Genomic DNA, 22261 nt, shown 5'->3' on the forward strand with positions numbered 1-22261 from the left:
TTCGTACCCTTGTCCATTGGCTCGTCCTATCCCACCTGGATTATTGTAGTGGTATTTATGTGGGCTGCCAGGCCTCCTTATTGAAAACTTTCCAAACGGCTCAGAACACTGCGGCGAGGCTCATCCTAAACGAAAGGAGATTCGCACACGCCGACCCCCTGCGATTTAAACTTCATTGGCTGCCGGTACAGGAGCGCATTGCTTTTAAGATCTGCTCCCTAACACACAAAATCATCTATGGGGCTGCTCCGGAATACATGCTCCCCTTGATCGATCTTCCGCCTAGAAATGCCAACCCTGCTGCTCGGTCCTATCTCCACCTCCATTTTCCGAATTGTAAGGGAGTTAAATATAAGAAAATCTTTGCCTCGTCTTTCCGTTATTGGAGTCCCAAATACTGGAACATGTTACCTCGTCACCTTAAAACTCAAGTGGACCATGCCCTTTTTAAGAAGTTGTTAAAGACATTCCTCTTTGCTAAGACTTACCCCTCAATTTACCATGTTGATTAAAGCATCCCTTGTTCCTTACCCTATCTAGTTCACTTTGTTAGTTTCTTCCCTCCCACTTACTTCTTTATGCTTGCCTAAACTGTTAAGTCTGTACTCTTATTTAATTCTCTGTAAGCCACATTGCGCCTGCATGTGTGGGAAAATGTGGGATATAAGTCACAAATAAATAAAATAAATAAATAACACTTAACTGGTTCTATGGCTAGCAGAAGCACTTGTGCCTAAATGTTAGGTGCACATATACCCATTTACTGTAGTACTCTGTAAAGGAAAATAGGTGTCTTGTATTCCTTATAGACTAGGCTTCTGTAAATATACTTTTATAGATCCTAAAGTGGTGGTTTTCAGTGTTTGATTCAGGGTGGGCTTTCCTGGCAATATGAACAAGATTTCATTAGTTGAAATTAACTCGTCTGTTAATTTTGCTCTATTCCTTCTATTGGTTGCTATATTGCTATCACTTTTTCTTTAAAAAAGGTCATGTATACATTTGTGTGTAGTCTGCATTATTTGGTAAAAATGTTGATGTTTAAGAGAGCTGGTTTCTCTGGGGCAATATCTCTCAAATGGGTTCATTTTACACATACTTTGCCAGTAATGGAAAATATTTCTGTATCTTTCTTCCACATTTTCATGGTATCTGACCGCGTTTCTTGGTGTTTAAGGATCTTTTCCTTTTCTGCTCTGGTGGTTTATTCTTTGGACATGTTAGTGATTCATTCTCATGTTTGTGATGAGAAATTGTGTAAATGTCGCTTTTTATTTAAAACCAATGGTTCTGGCAGCCGTGTTGAGATCAGTTTATTTCATCTTTAGAATGAAGACAAGATTAATTCGTAACTACCTCTTTAATTAAATTTGCCAAAAAGATTAATTGAAATATTATGATGGTAATTGAATATAGAAAACTACTTTCCTCTGACTTACTGCAAAAATAAATGGCCAGTTAGGTTTGATTGCATTTTATGTCTTCAGAATCCTTTACCTTACCTTTTAACATTTATCATTGTTAATGGCAGAGCAGTATACTGGAAACCTAGATTCTTCTATCCCTTGGAAGTGGCAGATGTAAGCACATTGCTGAATCAGTGGGTGCAATTGCTAAGTATAAGAGAAGTTGCATACAAGACTGAACCTAGGGATGGGTATGAGTTATGGAGTGACTCAACTGGAGTTTCCCCTAGCTCTGCCATACAAAACTTGAAGTGTGGGAATCCTCCAATCTTCTAGAGGGTGTCAACTGTGCATCCAGACCTGGACCATGGTGGATGACCCAGTAGTCACCTTGTTCCTCATGTGGCCTGCACGGGCCCACTTTGCAACTGCCTGTTTTAGGGTGTTGCAGTTGGGGCTAGAGTTAGTAGTTCAGGAACTTGAGAAGCAAGAGGCCTGGGACAGTTGCCCTGATCTCTTTGTTCCTGAGCATGCCCAAGATTATTTGTCACTCAAGAACAGTTCCTTGAAGATTCCAAAAAGATAATTTTTCTTGCTTGGGCCTTGTGATCACAGGGCAGTAGGCTTTAGTTGTGCCAACAGTTAAATATTTGAGACTTGCCAAGCAAGAGGTTGTGCTTTTTTCTTGTGGTGGGTTGTTTTTTTTTTTGCAGTTTTGGAATTGGCGTAAGTATTGCAGTACTGGAAAAGATACAATAAGGTAGACACCCTAGAAGGCGTGGATAACATGAAAGACCAAGTAAAGAATGGTCTAGAATTGACAGCTAAATTTGTATTGCTAAAAAAATGCATGGGAGCAATACATGGAGCTATTGGCAGTCTGTGCGTGTGCGTATTTGTATTCTTTCTGTCTGTCTTTCCAAGTAGCTCCATGTATTGCGCCCATGCATTTTTTTACAATTCTAGGCCATTCTTTATTTGGTCTTTCATGTTATCCACACCTTCCAGGGTGTCTATCTTATTGCATCTGTTCCAGTACAGCGATACGTATGCCAGTTCCAATAGGGTTGAGTGGGTGTGCAAGTAGGTAGATGGGTATTATCCATCACTAGCAGAGAATAGACAGAAGGGCAGTTCCCTATCAGCTATGTTTCAGGGTTTTTGTACTGCAGGTAATGGAACTGGTTTTGTTCCAGTTATTTGAATTTGGTATCTCTCTCCTGATTATTCTTTTTTTCTCCCAAGCCAAATTTGGTCCCATTGTGCTAGTATTTTGGAGCATGATTTGTTCCTGGACTCACGCTTTTGACCCTTAATCTCTCTCTTGGGTTGGAAAGGAAAAAAAAAATATATAGTAGTGCTACATTGCTGTTTTAGTGTCAAGTCTTTGCTTAAAGCCCACCTCTTCAATGCTGCGTTCGGCACCTAACCCTTACCGTTCAGTGAATCCAGACTGCCCCAATTTGACTGCCCCTATTGGACCGACCGTTCACTTGTCTATTAGATTGTAAGCTCTTTGAGCAGGGACTCTCTCTTTGTTAAATTGTACAGCGCTGCGTAACCCTAGTAGCGCTCTAGAAATGTTAAGTAGTAGTACTTTAGTTTATTTGAAGACAAAAAACTGTTGGTTTAGGTACTTCACTCATGCAGACTGTAAGTATTGATAGGAAGTGGGTTTTTGCTCCTTCCTTTCACAGTTGTTTTGACAAAGATGTTATCATTCATAGTTGTAACAAAACAAATGGTTTTCCGGTGGTTGCTCTAGTTACCAAATGATTCTGATGTGGCAGAAATATACTCATTGATGCAGTTGACATGTCACCATTCATTTTCATTTCTTTTAAATATTTGTGCAAAGAATTGACATGCCATCCTAGTTGCTATAGTAAATCAAATTGCGGACAGAGTAAATGCTACAGTACTGCACCGATTGTTGCTTGCCATTCAGGAACTGGGTAACAAACTCTGTCAAAATCAATTGGACTGATTCTAAAATATCAGTTTTCTAAAAAGTGACTACAGCTATGGTTAAGGACAAGAAACTTCTATATCAGAAATTGGAATATGTAGAGAATCGGCAGAGGAGGAATAACCTTTAGTTTTTTTTTTTTTTTCATTTTCCTAAGTCCCCACACTTTAGTCCATCTGGCCATGTAGAAATAAGTGTTGCCAAACAAGTAGATGATACCTTTTTATTGGTTTAACTTAAAAACATCAGTGATAAGCCTTTGAGAGTTATCCTCGCTTTATCATATGCGTGGAGAAATGTAGTTATGCTGGTTAAAAGTAATTTAAGTGTTGGTTGCCTGCATAAATGGAAATAGATATGGGAGTTGACAAGTGACAGTAAAAACGTTGTATAGTAGAAAGGGTTTATATCTGATTATTTAATTTTCATCCTGTTAGACCAGTCAAGACCAATGGGTTGTGTCCCTCTACCAGCAGATGAAGGTAGAGAAATTGAACTGGTCCAGCTGCCTCACCAGTATAAGAGTTTCGTGCTGCCTTGGATACCTTCAGTATTTATCTACCTCCAGCAAATGGTATAAGTTGAACTGATGATGCAGGTTTCTTTAACAGACCTGACTCCTTGGGAACCCAGAGCGCAATCCATGGCCTGTGTCTCATATGGTCAAGTCACTGGGACAGTGTAGCTCCTGAGGTTCAGGCTTCCGTCCTTATCCCATTGGTCCTGGAGCTGTTTTGGTTCCTTCACAGCACCAAGGCTTATAGAAGTCTGCACAGGGCCCACTTCCAGCAGGGGTGGGGTGGGAGTTTGGTGTTCCCTTTCAGAAGGGAAAAGAAAAACTAGGCAGGCTTTAGTCCTCTAGCCAGCAGCCAGGGAAGACAGTTGGTTATTCCTTTTATACTTTTTATTTTATTTTTAATTAGTGCACTGTCTTCCTTATTCTTAAGTGTTTTTCAGTGTTTTCTTGGTGTTAAAAAGAATTTTAAAAAAAGGGGGGAGGGGTGTTCCAGCAAAAAGTGAAAGCAGAGCAGTGCTTTGATCCAAGCACTGGCAGTGGACCAGACAAGGCCTTCAAGCCACACTCTCCTTAGTGGGTGAGCAGCAGGGAGCAAGTTAAGAGGAGAGGCAGAGCTAGAGTTGCTTGGATTTGCCCCCCACCCCACCCGATTCAACCATTCTAGAAAATGTGCAGCCAACCCACCAAAGTCCCACATGACACACTCTCACAGTATGCAAGCTGTAAACTAGAGGTATACTTTTCATAGTCACTAGAGCTGGTATAAGTAATGTTCATGATAGGAGAAGGAGACTTGAGAAGCTCAGCCTGATTGCTTTAATATTAGGATTTCAGTCCATACCCTGAGCTTCTTCCTAATCAGTCAGAAAAACTTCCTGTTAACAAATTGTGCAAAATATAATACAGATTCCTTTAATTTTCAAAAAATGTAGCAATTTAATCCTCTATTTCTCTATTTTCAATATTCAATATAATTTAGCTCACAATGCAATTTAATTGTCATTTAAAGAACAAAATTACAACACTGCCATTGAGGTGTTAAGGGGGTGCTCCCCCCCCCCCCCCCCAAAGGTTCCAACTCCAGTATGGTTCCTTGTGGGCCCTGAGGCCTGAATTGTTTCAGACTATCTAAGATTGAAACTGGAAGGTCTTAGTGGGGGAGAAGTTCGCTGTTGTGGGGGTTCCCACCCCACCCACAGAAACACCCTAAGATTGGGAGAATGCCCAAGGCCATCTAGGAGCACCATCCAGGGTCCTATAAGGCCTAGGTTCTGTAGTGTGGCCTCTGATCTCTATAGGGTTCTAAGCCCGACTGCATCCCATTTAGAGGATTTATAGGGGCCAGACAAGGAGGAATTTGAAGCGGTCTCTATGAGAAGTTTTTTCTTCAGTGTCCAGGGGGATTTCTTTAAGGAAGAGGATTTCCCAGTAGTTGGCTCTTCAGTTGGAGAAGCTTTGCAGTCATGCATATTTTGGCACTGGCTCAGGCAGTGGGCCCAGTCCCTGGTGGTTTTAGCCAAGTAGGAAGCCCTGCATATTCTACAGGGTGTAAAGCTTTTGGGCAGACTCTACCTGTCATTGCAGAGGAGGCAGATAGATTATTTTGCCTTCCTAAGGTAGATGCATTGGTGATGGTAGTAGTGACTGAGAAGATGACTATTCTGGCCAAAGGGGGCTCTATGCAGAAGGATGCCTACAACAGGAAGGTAGAGCAACTCCTTTTAAGCAACTTCGAGAAGGCTGTCGAGGTGCCTGCCGAGCAGCTGCACGTAACATGGCAGCTGCCACACGGCAGTACCCTGGCTGAGCTCCCCTTCTCTTTCGGCTTCCCCACTTGCCTGGATGACGTCGCGGGGGACCCAGCCCGTCATTGGTGGGGAGGCCGGAGGAGGAGGGAGGAGCCTCGGTTGGTGTCCCTCTGCACCGTATAAAAGCTGCCAACGAGACGAGGGGAGTCTCTCCTTCGGCAGCGAGCGGTGCAGGAGTTTCCTAGCCCCCCCTTTTTCACGCATCCCAGGATGGGCGTTGGGTGCACAGGGCCACGGTTATAGAGGCTTGGGGCCCCAGCAGCTTGTAGATTTACTGTTAAGTTGAGATACCCACTATTGATTGACTTGTTAATTCTTGGGTCCCCCATGCTATGGCTACAGAGTCTTGGGGGATCATCTGCATGCACTGTTACTGTTAGGTTATAATACTCACTGTTGAGTGGTATGTTAATTCTCTGTAGTACTGCGCTACTATAGAGATTGTTGGGGATTGCCTAGTAATGTTAACTTGCGGTACCCACCGGTGATTGATTTGTCATTTCTTTGCGTTACCATGTTCTCTAGAAATTGATGTGCTGTTAGGATTGCGGGAAGGAGGGGGTCAAGGGGAGGCCAAAGGGAATTGTTGTTGTTTGTCTCCCTCTAGGTGTGTTATGAACAACCATTGTACACTGTCACAGCAGCGGAGGCACCCGAACCTGGGAATTCTGGGATGTGCTGAAACAACAGGTGAAAGGAAGATCGGCCGTTTCAGGCAAGGGATAGGAGCACTCACTGGTGGCAGACCAATCACCTCGCTGGGTATACGTGGCAGGTGGAACACTGGTCGGGGAGTGCTCGGCCACGCTGGGGGCGGAGTCATGGCTGGCCGACGCGTGGGGCGGTGATGCAGGCTCTCTAGCTGGAAAGGCATGGCGGAGGGCAGAAGCATCTACAACGTCAAGCATAAGGGATTGTTTAATGTGTTTTTTTTTTTTCAATAAAGCTGTGGACATTTATTCCCAAAAAAGAGAATCTGTCTCATGCTTGATCTGTGAGTGCATTAAAGGGGAGGGCGAGTGAGTGTGCAGCCTGCTTATGTTGTTATTTTTGTGCTATAAAAAATTTTATTTATGAGCATTTTAATACTTAGATTACATTTCAAAAATGTGATTAAGAAAAATGTGGACTCATTTTCAAAGCTCATAGACTTACAAAGTTCCATAGGTTACTGTACGATTTTGTAAGTCTAAGTGCTTTGAGAATATGCCTCCGTGTAACTTTGTAAGTCTCTGTACTTTTAGCACCATAGTATTAGAACTCCACAATTATCTAAATTTAGTTTTCCCATAAGAAATAGGAGACAAGTAAGGAAAATGATGATAAAACAAATATATATTTAAGGACCACAGAAAAGAAGCTTGCAGCCAACCTTTATACAGAGGGAACTTGGCAAAATGAAAAAAACTCTAAGGTTATTCCCCCTCAGCTGATTCTCTACATATTCCAATTTCTGGTACAGAACTTTCTTGTCCTTAACAATAGTCTTGGTCTTTCTCTTCTTTTTCCCCATTACAATTGATGGAAAGGGTTCAGATCTGACATTTTTCTTTGTCAGTTTTTTGTGGAATGTTGTTCTCTATTTTGTGGTTACGATATTTTGCATTGTATGATGATGTGCCAATAAACAATATTAAAAAAAAAAAAAACAACTGATGGAAAAGTTCACTAGCGCTAACAAATGGAGAATGATTCAGGAGCTCACACAAGTGCATCTTTGCCAGTGCCTTCTTACCTCTCAGCTTTTGCTTTTTTTTTTTTTTTTAATCAGTATCGGGGCTCGATGGGGGTTAAGTGGCTTGAGCCCTCTTGAAGCAGATTTTAGCAGCTGCTGGAGTCCCCAGAGGTAGACTGCCTGGAATTCTGCATGGACTTATTTATTTATTGCATTTGTATCCCACATTTTCCCACCTTTTTGCGGGCTCAGTGTGGCTTACAATATAATGTGAATAATGGAAATACAATTTGTTACAACTTGGTTATGGATTACATTGTGAAGAGTTATGCGAGACAATCAAAGTATCGTTAAGGAATATAACAATGGACAAGACCTTGAAACATTGGGAGGAGACAACGGGAAGCTAAACGGGCAATATTAAGACACGAATACATATGGTATACATATTTCTGTGAGTAAAGGTATGGATGAGGTGAGATTATGGGGATGAGAATTCAAGAGTGGATGTATTGATGCATTAATGAGCAGTCAGTCTGGACTTTGTGTTTTGGTTCTTTCCATAAATTTTTTCAAAAAGATGGGTCTTCAATAATTTGCGGAAGGAGGTTAGATCGTTCTCAGGTTGCGCGGCAGTGTATTCCAGAACTGCGTGCTCATGTAAGAAAAGGTTGACGCGTGTAGCGTCTTGTATTTCAAGCCTTTGCAATTAGGGAAGTGGAGGTTGAGGAAAGTGCGGGATGATCTTTTAACATTTCTGGGTGGTAAGTGTATTAACTCAGACATGTAGGCTGGGGCTTCGCCGTGAATGATTTTGTGGACTAATGTGCATACTTTAAAAGTAACGCGTTCCTTGAGTGGAAGCCAGTGTAGTTTCTCTCGTAAGGGTTTTGCACTTTCATATTTTGGTTTTCCGAAGATGAGTCTGGCTGCTGTATTCTGGGCTGTTTGAAGTTTCCTCAGTATTTGCTCTTTGCAACCTGCGTATAGTGAGTTGCAGTAATCCAGATGGCTGAGTACGAGGGATTGCACTAGGCTGCGAAAGACGGATCTTGGGAAGAAAGATCTTATTCTTTTCAGTTTCCACATGCAGTAGAACATCTTTTTGGTCGTGTTGTTTGCATGTGTTTCGAGTGTTAGGTGGCGGTCGATAGTGACTCCAAGGATTTTTAGCGTTTCTGAGATTGGAAGGTTTAGTTTTGGTGTGTTTATAGCGGTAAATTCATTTGTGTTGTATTGGGAGGTGAGTATCAGGCATTGAGTTTTTTCTGCATTTAATTTCAAACGAAATGCATCTGCCCATGTGTTCATGTGTAGACTTTGATTGATTTCGTTGAAGATTTCTTTGATATCTTGTTTGAAAGGGATGTATATTGTTACATCATCGGCGTATATATATGGGTTGAGGTTATGGTTTGATAGGAGCTTTGCCAAAGGGATCATCATTAGGTTGAAAATGGTTGGTGAGAGGGGCAAAAGTGCTTTATGATCTTGTCCGCATCTGTTTGCATTCGATGGCTTTTGTGGGGGTGGCCCACAGATGGCTGTAACTGCAACATTGGGCAGCTGACAAGGCATGTCTAAACAAATTGCCATATAAAGGCCAGTTGCTGTTTGGTGAGTGCTTGGAAAAGATGAGGAAGGACCTGGGGGAGTCCATGCATCAGACGCCTCCAGAGGAACGCCCATGCTCTTTGGTTTGCCTTTTTTTTTTGGGGGGGGGGGGGGGTAAGGTCTTTCTCCAAGGACTGAGACCATTGCCACTTCAGTAGATGGACCTCAGGGGTCTAGTTGTCTGTGTAAGTTGCCCTTTTGTTAGGCTTGAAGTGCAAGGGATTCCAGAGCACTGTCCTCGGCTGTCAAGCCCCCCCCCCCCCAAGTGAAGATCAGCTGGGCTCCTGCTTGACCACAAGTGGGCTTCATCACTTCAGACTAGTGGGTTCTGGAGGTGATACAACAGGGCTATACTGTGGAATCTTGCCAAGCCAATCTCTGATGCCTTTGTTGTATAACCCTGAGGCTCTCCACTGAAAAGGGAGGCAGTGGAGGTCACCCTGCAGCGGATAATTTGTCTCAGGATGGTGGAGCAGGGTCAAGGTCAGTATTCCGTTTACTTTGTGTTTCCCAAGAAGGGTGGCTCCTTCTGAACCATTCTGGACTTGAAGGGAGATAATGCTTCCCTTTCCATAACACAGTTCCATATCAAGACCCTCTAGTCAGTGATCATTTTGCTCAGTCCAAACGAATTTCTCACCTCAGTTGGATGTGTACCTTCACAGAGTGATCAAGGACTCTCACAGGGGCTTCTTGTAGGCACATGAATGAGTTAAAAAAAAAAAAAAAGGGGGGGGGGGGGTGCTTGTTTCAGTCAGGGCTTTACACATTGTATTAAGGGTGTCAGTCTCCTTAATTTCATGTACTAGATTTCCACCTCAACATAAAACCAGGTTAAAATTTGCAGTTTCACTATTTACTGGAGTGGTTCAGTGTCCAGAGAGAGACTTTGGAATCCTATAAGGTGCAGCATGCCCAGCTAGTTGAAAGTGTGCAAGATCCTACTCTGCTCTAGAGAGTTGCACGGGAACAGAAATCTAACCTGTCCCTGAGTGGAAGGTAACTCGTCCCTGCCTCAAATTTCCTCCATCCCAGCAGCCCTCGGCCTGCTCTGCCCTTGCTGAGCCGCAGTCACCCTGACCCCCTCCCAAGAAAGCCAGATTCTATAATCAGTAAAAATACTAGTAAAAGTAACATAAAGTTCTTCTGTACTCTGCTAAATACAAAATTAAGTAAGATACACATATCCATGAGCAGCATGTCCTCCTGTGCTCTCCTCTCCATCCCCATCCCCTTCTATCCCATGTGCTCTATTTCCACTTTTCCCTTCCCTACTCCTCCATGTATGTCCTTCTTACCAATCTTTTTTTCCCCTCTTCCCTGCACTCACCTACGCTCTCTCCACCCTTTTTACCAAGGAGGTTAGATGAAGCAGGAGACGGGGGTGGGGGGTGAACCTATCTAGCCTGTTATATGGGCTGAAGCCAGTAGGTGGAGATTAGTGTCGCACTGGTTCACCCAAAAGAATAGTAAATGCTATTGAAAACAATAGCAAAAAAGATTATTAGAAATAAGGGACTTTTTTTTTTTTTTTTACACATTTATATCACATATTATCCCAAGCAATTTCTGATTCAGTGTAGCTTACATTTGAAAATACAGGGGTCCTTTTACTAAGGTGTGCTGAAAAATGGCCTGCGCTAGTGTAGATGCATGTATTTTTTCAGCGCGCCTGCAAAGAAGGCCTTGGGGGGGGGGGGGGGGCTAAAAATGGACATGCTGCAAAATAAAAATTGTCTCGCGTCCATTTTGAGCCCGAGACCTTACTGCCACCCATTGACTTAGTGGTAAGGTTTCGTGCGTTAACCAGGTGGTAATCAGTGTGTGTACACTGCTGATTCCTACCCAGTTAGCGCCACGCAGTAGAAAATAAAATTTATTTTTGGAAGCATGTTAAAAATGGAATTACCGCCTGAGGCTTGCGGTAGCTAGCCGGGCAGTAGTTCCAAATTGACGCATGTTGGATGCGTGTAGGCGCCTACATGCCTTAGTAAAAGGGCCCCACAGTGAGACAGACTAATAGAATTCAGTTATATCATGGGAGCAAGTAGATAATTACAGTGGTGGAAATAAGTATTTGATCCCTTGCTGATTTTGTAAGTTTGCCCACTGACAAAGACATGAGCAGCCCATAATTGAAGGGTAGGTTATTGGTAACAGTGAGAGATAGCACATCACAAATTAAATCCGGAAAATCACATTGTGGAAAGTATATGAATTTATTTGCATTCTGCAGAGGGAAATAAGTATTTGATCCCCCACCAACCAGTAAGAGATCTGGCCCCTACAGACCAGGTAGATGCTCCAAATCAACTCGTTACCTGCATGACAGACAGCTGTCGGCAATGGTCACCTGTATGAAAGACACCTGTCCACAGACTCAGTGAATCAGTCAGACTCTAACCTCTACAAAATGGCCAAGAGCAAGGAGCTGTCTAAGGATGTCAGGGACAAGATCATACACCTGCACAAGGCTGGAATGGGCTACAAAACCATCAGTAAGACGCTGGGCGAGAAGGAGACAACTGTTGGTGCCATAGTAAGAAAATGGAAGAAGTACAAAATGACTGTCAATCGACAAAGATCTGGGGCTCCACGCAAAATCTCACCTCGTGGGGTATCCTTGATCATGAGGAAGGTTAGAAATCAGCCTACAACTACAAGGGGGGAACTTGTCAATGATCTCAAGGCAGCTGGGACCACTGTCACCACGAAAACCATTGGTAACACATTACGACATAACGGATTGCAATCCTGCAGTGCCCGCAAGGTCCCCCTGCTCCGGAAGGCACATGTGACGGCCCGTCTGAAGTTTGCCAGTGAACACCTGGATGATGCCGAGAGTGATTGGGAGAAGGTGCTGTGGTCAGATGAGACAAAAATTGAGCTCTTTGGCATGAACTCAACTCGCCGTGTTTGGAGGAAGAGAAATGCTGCCTATGACCCAAAGAACACCGTCCCCACTGTCAAGCATGGAGGTGGAAATGTTATGTTTTGGGGGTGTTTCTCTGCTAAGGGCACAGGACTACTTCACCGCATCAATGGGAGAATGGATGGGGCCATGTACCGTACAATTCTGAGTGACAACCTCCTTCCCTCCGCCAGGGCCTTAAAAATGGGTCGTGGCTGGGTCTTCCAGCACGACAATGACCCAAAACATACAGCCAAGGCAACAAAGGAGTGGCTCAGGAAGAAGCACATTAGGGTCATGGAGTGGCCTAGCCAGTCACCAGACCTTAATCCCATTGAAAACTTATGGAGGGAGCTGAAGCTGCGAGTTGCCAAGCGACAGCCCAGAACTCTTAATGATTTAGAGATGATCTGCAAAGAGGAGTGGACCAAAATTCCTCCTGACATGTGTGCAAACCTCATCATCAACTACAGAAGACGTCTGACCGCTGTGCTTGCCAACAAGGGTTTTGCCACCAAGTATTAGGTCTTGTTTGCCAGAGGGATTAAATACTTATTTCCCTCTGCAGAATGCAAATAAATTCATATACTTTCCACAATGTGATTTTCCGGATTTAATTTGTGATGTGCTATCTCTCACTGTTACCAATAACCTACCCTTCAATTATGGGCTGCTCATGTCTTTGTCAGTGGGCAAACTTACAAAATCAGCAAGGGATCAAATACTTATTTCCACCACTGTATGTCTGAAACATTTAACAAAGTTGAGATTAGTATATATATCAAATTGGGCATTTAAAAAAAAAAAAAAAAAAGGCAAGTGCATTTTTATAATATACCACTGCAATGCACAAAATAAAAGGAGCAAGTTCCCACATGCCATCTCCTTTTTCTTTTGATGTAGGCACAGGGAAAAAAAAAGATTTTAAATGCTCCCAGGTTTCAGCCTAATTCATGTTAATGTGGGATATAAATGCCATAAATAAGTAAATAGATAGATAGATAGATGGAAACTCTGAATGTTGAACACCTGATTTTTATAACATGTCTGTTTTAGTGGCCCTTTACCAGGAGAAAAAAATCTCTCCACGAATATAACAGTACTAGGGTGTCCCTTTAACTAGCCCCTCTAAATGACACACTGATTATGATTTATAACAAATTACTACTCTACCTATAAAAAAGTTATTCCATTGTTGTACTTCCTCTGTGTACATCTATATGCACAAGCCAGCATGTTTGAAAATCTAAGCGAGATTAAATAAAAATTCCACCAGCAATAAAGAACGACAACGTGGATGCAGCAGCTCCTAGGTTTGCTTGCTTTGCTTTGAGTGCACAGGGATCCGACGAGGAAGGGGAAATGGATAACCTTATGGGTTGTTTTTTTTTTTTTTTTTTTTAAACAGTACCCTCCTTTCCTCGCACCCATCCACCCACATATTCCAGACCCCCCCCTCCAGCCCTGGATGTCCTCCCAGCACATATCAAGCCACCCTGGTGGTCTAGTGGATTCTTCAGGGTAAGAAAGATCCCCGGTCAAATCTTCTGCTTCCCCAGTTGGGGCTTGATGGGGTAGGGGGGAGAGCGGAGTCACTTCAGAGCTATGCTGATTGGATTCAGAGCCTATGCAAGGTTCTAGGAAGGGTCCTGGTCCCTGGACCATGACCTTTGCTAGTAAATCTGGTATTATATTTTGGGATTTTATTTTTTTTTCCTTCATTTTTTTTTGTATTTATTTTTTTAAATAATCCTGAGCAGGGAGCCCCATTTATCGGGTACCACATTTTAAGACCTCTACCCCAGCGCTATAAGTAAGAGATCTATTTAAACTTAACTGACGCAATTTTGTGCTCGAACAGCATTTAGGACTTCTTTTACAAATACGCGCTAGCGATTTTCCTGCACGGTAAATGAGAGGAAGCACATTCAGTTCCTGTGGGCTTCCTCATTTATTGTGCAGAAATCATTAGCACAGCTTAGTAAAAGAAGCCCTTAATGAATTAAGTTTTTATTTGTTTCAAACCACATAGTGTTCACTTCTGTTTTCATTCATCCTGTGGCTAAGGATGTGATGCTATTTAGTTCAAGATGTGAACACTTTTTTCTTTGCAAAACCGCAGTGCATTTTCATGTAATTTCCTGTTGAAAAGCGCTAGAGAAATTTGGCATTAAAAATAAATGGTGAATCATAGGGGGAGAATATAGACAAAGCATGTATTGACCTGTGTAGTGAGTGTAATCAGAAAGCGTGTTTAGGCAACGAAACACTTAACCCAGTAATCTATAGACAAAAAATGTAAAAATTGTAATGCTAGCTTGGTAAGTGTGAAATGAACGGTACAAAAAAAAATGTGCAATAGAACAGTGCCGATAGGGAAAACGTGATTGGAGGCTAATCACACTATCAGTTCGTATAAAAGTGTGCAACACCTCTTCATTAAACAAATACTTTAAAGCCCTTAACTTCTGTAACATTGTAGAGCCTTCCTTCACTACTTTATTGACCTGATCCTCAAAAGTTAACATTGAGTCAGTTAGCATCCCCAGATATCTAAAAGATTCTACTGGTGTCTTTGAAATCCCAAACAAAAGTTGTATCATGGCTGGCCTATCCTGGTGCCCTGTAATCCAAGTTTTTTTTTTGAACATTCAGAACTAGGTGATGATCAAATAACCATTTTGAAACTGCATTTAATCCACTTTGCAAGCTAGTAATATCCAATGTTTGTGGACTTATTCATGCAATAATTAAAATATCCTCCTCATAACAAAATGCACTCAAACCAAAACTTTGAATTAAAGTAAGCAAAGGACTTAAAAATATATTAAACAACATTAGGGATAGTGTACCTTGTGATATTCCACAATCCAGTTGATAATCTGAAGAGTAAAATGAGTTTAAAGACACTTGAAATGTTCTTTTACTCAAAAATAAGTCAAACCACTCTAAAACTACCCCTGTAATACCTATCTGCTGCAGTAATAATGGAGGGTCTATCAGATCAAATGCAAAGGCTGATTCTAACGATATAGCAAGAACAATATTACCACTATCCAAGTGCTCATAAACCTCACTCAGTGCAATAAGTGATCAGAGTCTCCATACTATGGCCCTTCTGAACCCTGTCTGCAGAGAGTGCAAAAGATTGGCAGAGACTATAAAGCTCACTAACTGTTCTAATACTAGTTGTTCCACCATTTTTAGTTGCAAATGTTGATAAATTTGGAATAGACCTATAATTCTGTACTTAAATCTTTAATATCTTTTACTACTGGCCTAACAGTTGAGTGTTTTCAGGAATCTGGGACCATTCCCAAATTCAAACCCATTTAACGTGTAATAACAGTTCAAGATCGTGTCCTGCAATTTTAAGCCAAGAAACTGGAATATGATCTAAGTGTAAACAAGCATGTTTAATATTTACAATTACCTTAGAGAACTTTATAAGGGAACATGACTGGAATATGGTCCATTGGGCCCTAGGCAATACATTTCCCCTGCCAATAGAGGTATAGAGTTAATAGAACTTTTTAGTATTTGTACCTGAGGCAATGCAAGGTTAAGTGACTTGCCCAATATTTCAGGAGCAACAGCAGGATTTGAATGTGACTTTAATTGTCCATTTAGTGCTCTAACCACTAGTCTGCTCCTCCATTCCCTGCAACTGCCTGGTGGATAGGAGGAATTTATTTTATATCTCCCTCCTCCCTTCCAACTCAGTGAATCCGTTGCAGTGATTAGTTCTTAGCTGGGAGTCACAATGGTAACTCCCTCAAGAATCCTGTTGATTCATATCCTAAATTGACCTGCTAATTGGGTGCTGGATTCTTTTTGATTGTAATACTGAGATTATATATAAGAGCACAGCAAAAATTGGTGTATATTGTGGGTTTTTGTTTGTTTTGTTTTGCCAGCTGACTTGCTGGTCAATAAAATATATAGATAAATTAACTGTTCTTATTGTATATTGTAAGCCTATTTGATTTAGTAGAAATGTACTTGGTACATTTGTTCAAATAAATAGATTAATGTTCATGTTGCCATGTTTTGATAGGATTTGGTTTTTTTTGCAGTTTATATTGCAAATCCTGTATTAAAAGGCTTATACCGGAGTTGCATTGCTAATTCCACTTATATTTCTGGCTGCCAAAAGGCTATATGAGAAACTAGGTTGTTGGTAGCACTTTTAAGAGTAATGAAGTGTACTTTTGATCAGATTTCTTAGAGCCTTTAACCTGTTTTGGCTTTAGTAACTTGCATGTTCATTTACCAAGACTACACAAACTTTACGATGATTTGCATTTAATAGACAAATGCAGAGAAAAAAATATAAATTAATTGAAAGATTTCAGATAGACCCATGATGAGAGAGCGTGCTCAAGATAATCCTGCTGTGCCTTCCTTTTTAAAAGAAAGAATGAACTCTGCAGATTGGAAAAGAGATGGCTGAGTGAGAGAAGGGAGAGTGGTCTATAAAATTGAATGAGGTGGACAGGTAAAGATGGGAATGGTGGTTTTAATAAATAAAGTGAGATGCCATTAAACTGATAGGTAGCACATTTTAACAAATTGGAGAAAGTGTATTTTTAACCCAACACAAAATTAAGTTGTGAAAATATTGGAGGACGTGATTATAGCATTTAGGGTTTGGACAAGTTCATGGAGAAAAAGTCCATAAATCAATATTTTCTATGTAGTAGAAAGCCACCACATATCTCCTGCCTATGAGTATGAAGGAGAGGATACTGCTGGACTGGCCATTGTCATGGAGAGGTCTGATCCATTATGGCACATCTTATAAGGATTCTTGGCACTCAAAAGGTTAATTTGCTGCATAAAACTTAGGGATGATCTGTTTCTTGTTGAGTACTATAACTTGTTTTAAGTCATATTATACTTGCTTTATGGTTTATTACTTGCTGACTGAGAGAAGTAATTTCTAGTATGACTAGGGTAAAAAAAAAAAAATGTAATCCCCAGCCATGATTTTAATTTGGCACTACTAGAGTATAGGAGCATACATGCAGTTTTACTTTTACAACATGTGATACCCCAGTGGGTCAGCCAGTATATCACAAACGTAATACTGGGAAGTACCATAGCTATTAAACTACTGGCTTGTGCTGTGTTTGTTTGGCTTAGTTTGTTTTTGTAACATAAAAAGTGTCAGCAGATAAAGACCTGCACTGTCCATCCAGTCTGTCCATCAAGGTGGCCTTGAGTAAATACTTAATCTCAGTCTCTCCCTGCCAATTTCAGGGCACAGACCATAAATCTGCCCAGCAGTGGTCCTACTTCCCAATTACTTGGAGTTGCCATTGAAGCCCACTCCAGCCTTGATAATGCCTGTTTTTTTCCCATTTACAGGACCCACACCTTAGAAGTCTGCCCAGCCTTGGTCTTACTTCCCAACCTCTGAAGCTGCCATTAAAGCTTGCTCAGTTATGATGTCATTTAAGTTTTGCTATAATTGTATTCCATCATCTTTCTATATAGTGTTCATCAAAAATGTCCTTTCCACCCCCTAACATTTCTCACTCAAAATCCCTCAGCTTTAATAGTTTTTCCCATTGAAACTGTGACCCTCAGATTCAGAAGGTAGCAGTCTTGCCAGTCGGAGCTGTTCTGGGCTGCATTGGGAAATTGTGTATGTAAATGTGAATAAAAGCAATGATTGTATTGCCTTCCTAACTGTTTCTGTGTCTTTCCCCCTCCTCCCCCCCCCCCATTGTAGCATAAAGGAATGTCAAGGATTGCCTCTGGTCAATGGACAAAGTTGTGATCCCTATGCAGCAGTCTCTCTTGTGGGTCCTTCCAGGTGATATTTCATCTGAATTTTGCTTAAGTTTCAAAATCTCTATATGTTGTCTACAAAGTGTAACACTGGCTGTAAAATTCAATATACTTCACCTTGTTTATAAAAGAAAATGTTTCTAGAAAATCATATATATATAATTTTTTTTAATGTGTATGGACCATTTGAGTTATCACCACCGAATCAGTTTAGGTGATAAGGTGGTATATATGTACCTCGTCATAGGTCCCAATTTCTTTTGGAATTCTTTTTTCAGTATTCAATTTTTAATTCCTGATTCATACAAATTGAAATTTCAGCTTAATTTAAGAAATTTAAATTTTGTTCACTGCGTTGGTATCTTCTATTCTTCATAGCAGACGGTCATCTCTGACATGAATCATGTTTCAAGTGCATTAGGGAAGCAATGTGAAAGTAGCCAGAACCCTGCCTTTGGAGACCTCCCTGATGCAGCGTACAAAAACATGATTCACTTTGGAGGTGTCTTATCTCCTAGGAAGAGTACAAGATAAGCGGTAACCTTCCCTTAGTTTATTACATTGGGCTCGTTACATAGTGCTGCTATTTTCACTGTGTCTGGGGGGGGGGGTGGGGGGAGGTCCTCCTTAACCTAGCTAGAAATTAACATTTTTCTCCAAGGAGATGAGGAGGATACCAAGCCCTTACAACATGCTAATATCACCAGTGAAACATGGTATGGAAACACTACTCAAGTTTGTTTTAGAACTTGAGTAGGCTCACTGCATGTGTATTGTCATTTCCCACCTTCCACTGTTGTACAGGACCACTTCAGTCTTTCATTTATTGCAGAGCCAGTCAGATGTATTTTTGACACATTGTGCCAGACTTCACATGTCTTCCATGTTTTTACTTTGTGGGTTTTGATCCTGTCATTGTCATGCAGTGCTTTTTCACAACAGAGCCATACGTTTTTGATGTTTCAAATTTATTTTATTGTTCTGTATTCTATTTTATGCAGTCCTCATCAAGGCCTTGAGCTTCAGGAAAATATCCATAGTGAAATCAAATGATTTGATGAAAAAAAGTTACTTGACCAGGACAGCATGTCCCAAAAGAAGGCCCCTTAACGGCTTCTAAATGTGTACCCTGTGCAACAGGATGCTATCTGTAACAGATACTCGTGGAAGGGCATAATCGAAAGGGATGCCCAAGTTTTGTTGAGGACATCCTCGCAAAACGTCCCGATGGAGGGGCGGGGAAACCCGTATTATCGAAACAAGATGGACGTCCATCTTTCGTTTTGATAATATGGTTGGGGACAGCCAAATCTTGAAATTTAGGTTGTTCTTAGAGATGGTTGTCCCTAGACTTGGTCGTTTCTGATTTTTGGCGATAATGGAAACCAAGGACGCCCATCTCAGAAACGACCAAATGCAAGCCCTTTGGTCGTGGGAGGAGCCAGCATTTCTAGTGCACTGGTCCCCCTGACATGGCCAGGACACCAACCGGGCACCCTAGGGGGCACTGCAGTGGACTTCATAAATTGCTCCCAGGTACATAGCTCCCTTACCTTGTGTGCTGAGCCCCCCAAAACCCCCCTAAAACCCACCACCCCTAACTGTACACAACTACCATAGCCCTTATGGGTGAAGGGGAGCACCTAGATGTGGGTACAGTGGGTTTGTGGTGGGCTTTGGAGGGCTCGCTGTTTCCTCCACAAACGTAACAGGTAGGGAGGGGGATGGGGCTGCTCCGCCTGCCTGAAGTGCACTGCACCCACTAAAACTGCTCCTGTTACCTGCATACTGTTGTGATGGAGCTGAGTATGACATCTGAGGCTGGCAAAAAATATTTTTAAAGATATTTTTTGAGGGTGGGAGGGGGTTAGTGACCACTGGGGGAGTAAGGGGAGGTCATCCCTGATTCTCTCCAGTGGTCATCTGGTCATTTCGGCTACCTTTTTGTTCCTTGGTCGTAAGAAAAACAGGACCAGGTAAAGTCGTCCAAGTGCTCGTCAGGGATGCCCTTGTTTTGCCATTATGGGTCGAGGACGTCCATGTGTTAGGCACGCCCAAGTCCCGCCTTCGCTACGCCTCCGATACGCCCCCTTGAATTTTGGCCGTCCCTGCGACGGAAAGCAGTTGGGGACGTCCAAAATCAGCTTTCGATTATACTGATTTGGACGACCCTGGGAGAAGGATGCCAGTCTTCTGATTTATGTCAAAAGATGGGCATCCTCCTCTTTCGAAAAGGAGCCTGATAATGGGTACTTGCAATGCCTGGGGCCTGACCATGATCCCTCTAGTAAATTATGTTCACAGATGTCCAAGAAAGGAATTCTTTGTTATCAAAAACAGCAAAAATGAATATTTATTTGTTACATTTGTACCCCACACTTTCCCACTCATAACAGGTTCAATGCGGCTTACGTAGTAGTAGAATTACAAAGTATAATGCAGTAGTAGAATTACAAAGTATAATGCAGAGAAAAACAGGCTAAGCTTAGCGGAGTAATGGCGGATGTGTGAATAGGTAATATTATAAGGGAGAGGGGGTAGAGGAGGTAGGAGGAGGTGTTAGTATTAGGTTAGATTGATATAATCAGGGATAGGGTCAGGATAAGCATAGGGAAAATTGGAGGAGGCGTGGTCTGAGTCATTGCCGTTGTCACAGGGACTGGTGATGAATAGGTGGGTTCATAGGGTTAGGTCATGGCGTTTGGATAAGCTTCCTTGAATAAATGGGTTTTCAGCGATTTTCTGAAGGGTAGGTAGTCTTGGTAGTCTTTAACAGAATGAATGGATATGGGAAGGGCGTTGCAGAGTTGACTGCCTTTGAATGAGAAGTTGGAATCATACGAGGCTTTATACTTGAGTCCTTTGCAATTAGGGTAGTGCAGGTTGAGGTAATTTCGAGAGGATTCCGACGTGTTTCTGGTGGGTAGGTCAATCAAGTCAGTCATGTAGTTCGGAGATTCTCCATGGATGATTTTATGAATCAGTGTGTGGACCTTGAAGTTTATTTGCACAGAAAGGTCTGATCCATTGACTTTGGGATTGGAAACATTAGCCATCACGGCACTGGATGCTGGGGATACATTGACAGTGTGTTTCGATCACCCTTGACATGGATAATCGGCAGAGGCCATCAGGACTGACCATTATCAGAGTCCCATCAGGAGCAGAGGAAGGATTTGTATTTCTCCATAGAGTTTGGGACTCTATGGAGAAGTCTTTTTGGCTGCCATATCAATACTTCCAACGTACTACTACTTATCACTTCGTACAGGAAAATAACTTTAGAATTCTCTGTCGCTAGTACTTAACTTCAGATTGTCTCAGCCGTTGGTACCCACAGCTATCGTCTATGTGCCAGCAGACCTGGGGCTACGGGACATGTGTGGCGGACTTGTCCAAAGGATAGGACCTATTGGAAGAGTTATCAATTCCAAATTAATTGGATTACTGGAATAAAAATGCCCTGGGATCCTTGATGTTTGTTTAATAGGGTCATTCCTGGTTATCATAAGAATCAGGTCCTTCTAATTAAACATTTGTTGCATGCTGCTAAGTTGACGTTGATGATGGCCTGGAAAGATCCTGGAGTAACCTCCTTGCTTAAGTGGCGTGTGAAATTGTATCATGTATATAAAATGGAGAAGCTGAGGCTATTCGGTGTAATGTAGAGGGTTGGAGGAGGATTTGGGGATCTGCCCATAATTTGAACTTTTTTTCAGGGTGAGTTAGGCCTACCTTTAAGATAACGTAGGTAGATATTCTGGGTAATTTTATTTTGTTTGGATACATCCTTGCTACCCTGTTTTGGGTTGTGTTAGGTGGGGGTGGAGGGGGGAGAAAATTATAAAAATTGAGGTTTTATAAGACTTGAGCTTTCCTGAACCTTGTTGTAGGTTCTTGCCTTGCTGTGTTGTATTTCTGTATGTACTACTATTGTATTAGTTTTTTGCTGTTATAATAAACCTCTCCTGTGGGGAGAGGTTTATTACGGGTATCCTCCTCTCTACTCATCCTAGACACGGTTCTTGCTCTTTACTGAGACTACAGCTTTTTATACAGTAGACCATCATTTATCAGAAATACTGAGTAAACTTGGTATTACTGACAGTGTGCTGAACTGGTTTGCCAAATCTCTGAGAAAACTAGACCTATTGTGGTTATAGGTGGGGAGTTAACGCCAAATGACATACATTATGTGGAGTTCCTCGGGGTTCTCTACTTGCATCTTTGTTCTGTTTATCTAAATCTACTAGGTGATTGTTGTCAAACCTGGGAACTTATGTATGTTCTTATATAAATGACATTTTTGCTTTGGTTCCAGTATTTGAAGGTCTGACTGAAACCTTTTTTTTTTTTTTTTTTTTTAAACTGGTGGATCCATAATTTTTTTTTCTGTTATAAAACTTGACAAACAACAAGACTAAATTGGTTTGGTGATAAGTTGTTAAATATTACAAATATCACTTTATCTATTGGGGAAACTTTGCCAGTTAGTCAATCTAGAATTCTGGGTATAATTTTCGATTCTAAACTTACTTTTGAGGCTCAAGTGAATGGTCTTATTG

The 22261-nt window shown here is 41.7% G+C and overlaps 1 protein-coding gene across 2 annotated transcripts in view; it reads left to right on the top strand.

The window, feature by feature from the left end:
- The window catches only part of RASA2 (RAS p21 protein activator 2), a 216491-nt gene that overhangs the window by 53195 nt on the left and 141035 nt on the right, over positions 1 to 22261 (top strand). For both annotated transcript variants that reach the window (XM_030216595.1, XM_030216596.1), the window contains exon 6: positions 17638 to 17721. In XM_030216595.1, coding sequence (XP_030072455.1) covers positions 17638 to 17721 — 84 coding nt within the window. The remainder of the gene's footprint in view (positions 1 to 17637; positions 17722 to 22261) is intronic.

The sequence above is a fragment of the Microcaecilia unicolor genome, chromosome 10 (genome assembly GCF_901765095.1).
Source record: "Microcaecilia unicolor chromosome 10, aMicUni1.1, whole genome shotgun sequence".
NCBI classification, from domain to species: domain Eukaryota; kingdom Metazoa; phylum Chordata; class Amphibia; order Gymnophiona; family Siphonopidae; genus Microcaecilia; species Microcaecilia unicolor.